General features: G+C 39.0%; 1 protein-coding gene across 1 annotated transcript in view; it reads left to right on the top strand.

Annotated features, from left to right (window-relative positions):
* The window catches only part of C7 (complement component 7), a gene marked incomplete at its 5' end in the record, with an annotated part of 62454 nt that overhangs the window by 18021 nt on the left and 43007 nt on the right, over window positions 1-1426 (top strand). The window contains one exon of the mRNA XM_012649552.1: window positions 582-692. Coding sequence (XP_012505006.1) covers window positions 582-692 — 111 coding nt within the window. The remainder of the gene's footprint in view (window positions 1-581; window positions 693-1426) is intronic.

Consider the following 1426-nt stretch of genomic DNA (forward strand, 5'->3'; position numbering starts at 1 on the left):
ATTATTTTATATCCTACTTAATAATACATTGGCAAAACTCTATTTGATAATGAGTAGAAATGATCACATTCTAAGATTATGAGTCATAGGAAGGAGATGTTATGAACCACAGATTAATATTAAAGGTGGAGAAACTGAGCCAGTAGAACTAGGGTTTTAGGAATTAATTCCTGTGGAACCAGAACCCAGCTTTTGCAATCTCACCTCGGTCAGTTGGGAGAAGCCATCATCCTCCTACTTTTATCTGTTTGTTTTATGCCTAAGAAGCTGACTGTGAATGGGTAAAAGATATCACTCTTTGGAGTGTTCTATTTCTGCTACTTCCACTGTTTCATGTAGAAATCACTCCTGCCTCTTTTCATCTGTGGCCTAAGCTAACAGAAGGAAAATTACAAGAGTCAAATATCCCCTTTTCTGAACTTTGACCCTCCTGGAGCTCTTGAAAATATTCATATCATGTCATTCTTGATTAGATGGCCATAGTAGCAAGTAACAATCACTCTCATACCTGGCTTCATCTCAAAGAAGGTCTTCAACAAATGCAGAAATTAAGCATGTCTTTTTTACCTTTTTTCCCCCAGGTTTTAGTACAGTAGAAGAGAAGAAATGTTCTTCCTCAGATTTCCATTTTGTCTTTAGATCATCAAAGCAAAAATGCAAGGAATTGGAAGACGCTTTAAAATCAGCCTCAGGTAAATGTGAAGGGAGTAATCTGCATTGCAAGCTTAACCTCTGTTCTACTCTCTTTTGGTCCATTCTTGGTCTCCTAGGGCTTTGGAAGCTTTAGCAGGTGTTCCACTTTGTGTTTTGCATCTATTTGATTAGTTTCCCCTCTGATCTCTCTTTCATAAGTAACAGCAGTGAGGCATCACACAGGGTAGGGCATTCACTGGGTATCTCCTCTGTATTGTAAACATGATCTCAGTGTGCACCACCTTCCACCCTTATGGTGGTTGGCGAACAAGCCCAGAAAAGTGACAATATCAAGGGAAGGTTCAGTTCCACTCTGTGACATGAATACTAAGTGCAGACAGGGTTTTGGTGCATGCCAGTGGTAGTGGGGTGGGTGCAGGAGGTGGTGTGCTAGTCTTTGAGTGGTTGAAGAAGGCATTGGAAGGGTAAACTCATCTAGACTGGGAAGGTACCATGTTAAGGAGTTTGGATTTTATTCTGATGGCTACGGGGTGCCATCAAGAGATTTGATACAGGGAGAGATTAAATAAAAGATTACATAGCTAAAGTCATAGAGAAAAAAGAGAGATGGAGAAGGAATAATATGATAGGATAAGAAATAGAATAAGTGGAAACTAAAGGAGAAGAGGCCAACAGAGTGAAATGCTATGGAGGTAAACTAAGATAAGGACTAAAAAATATCCATTGGATTTGGTGGTTAAGACTTAGTTGCTAAAAAAAAAAAAAAAAAAAA

The sequence above is a fragment of the Propithecus coquereli genome, unplaced genomic scaffold, assembly GCF_000956105.1.
Source record: "Propithecus coquereli isolate 6110/MARCELLA unplaced genomic scaffold, Pcoq_1.0 Scaffold110, whole genome shotgun sequence".
NCBI lineage: Eukaryota > Metazoa > Chordata > Mammalia > Primates > Indriidae > Propithecus > Propithecus coquereli.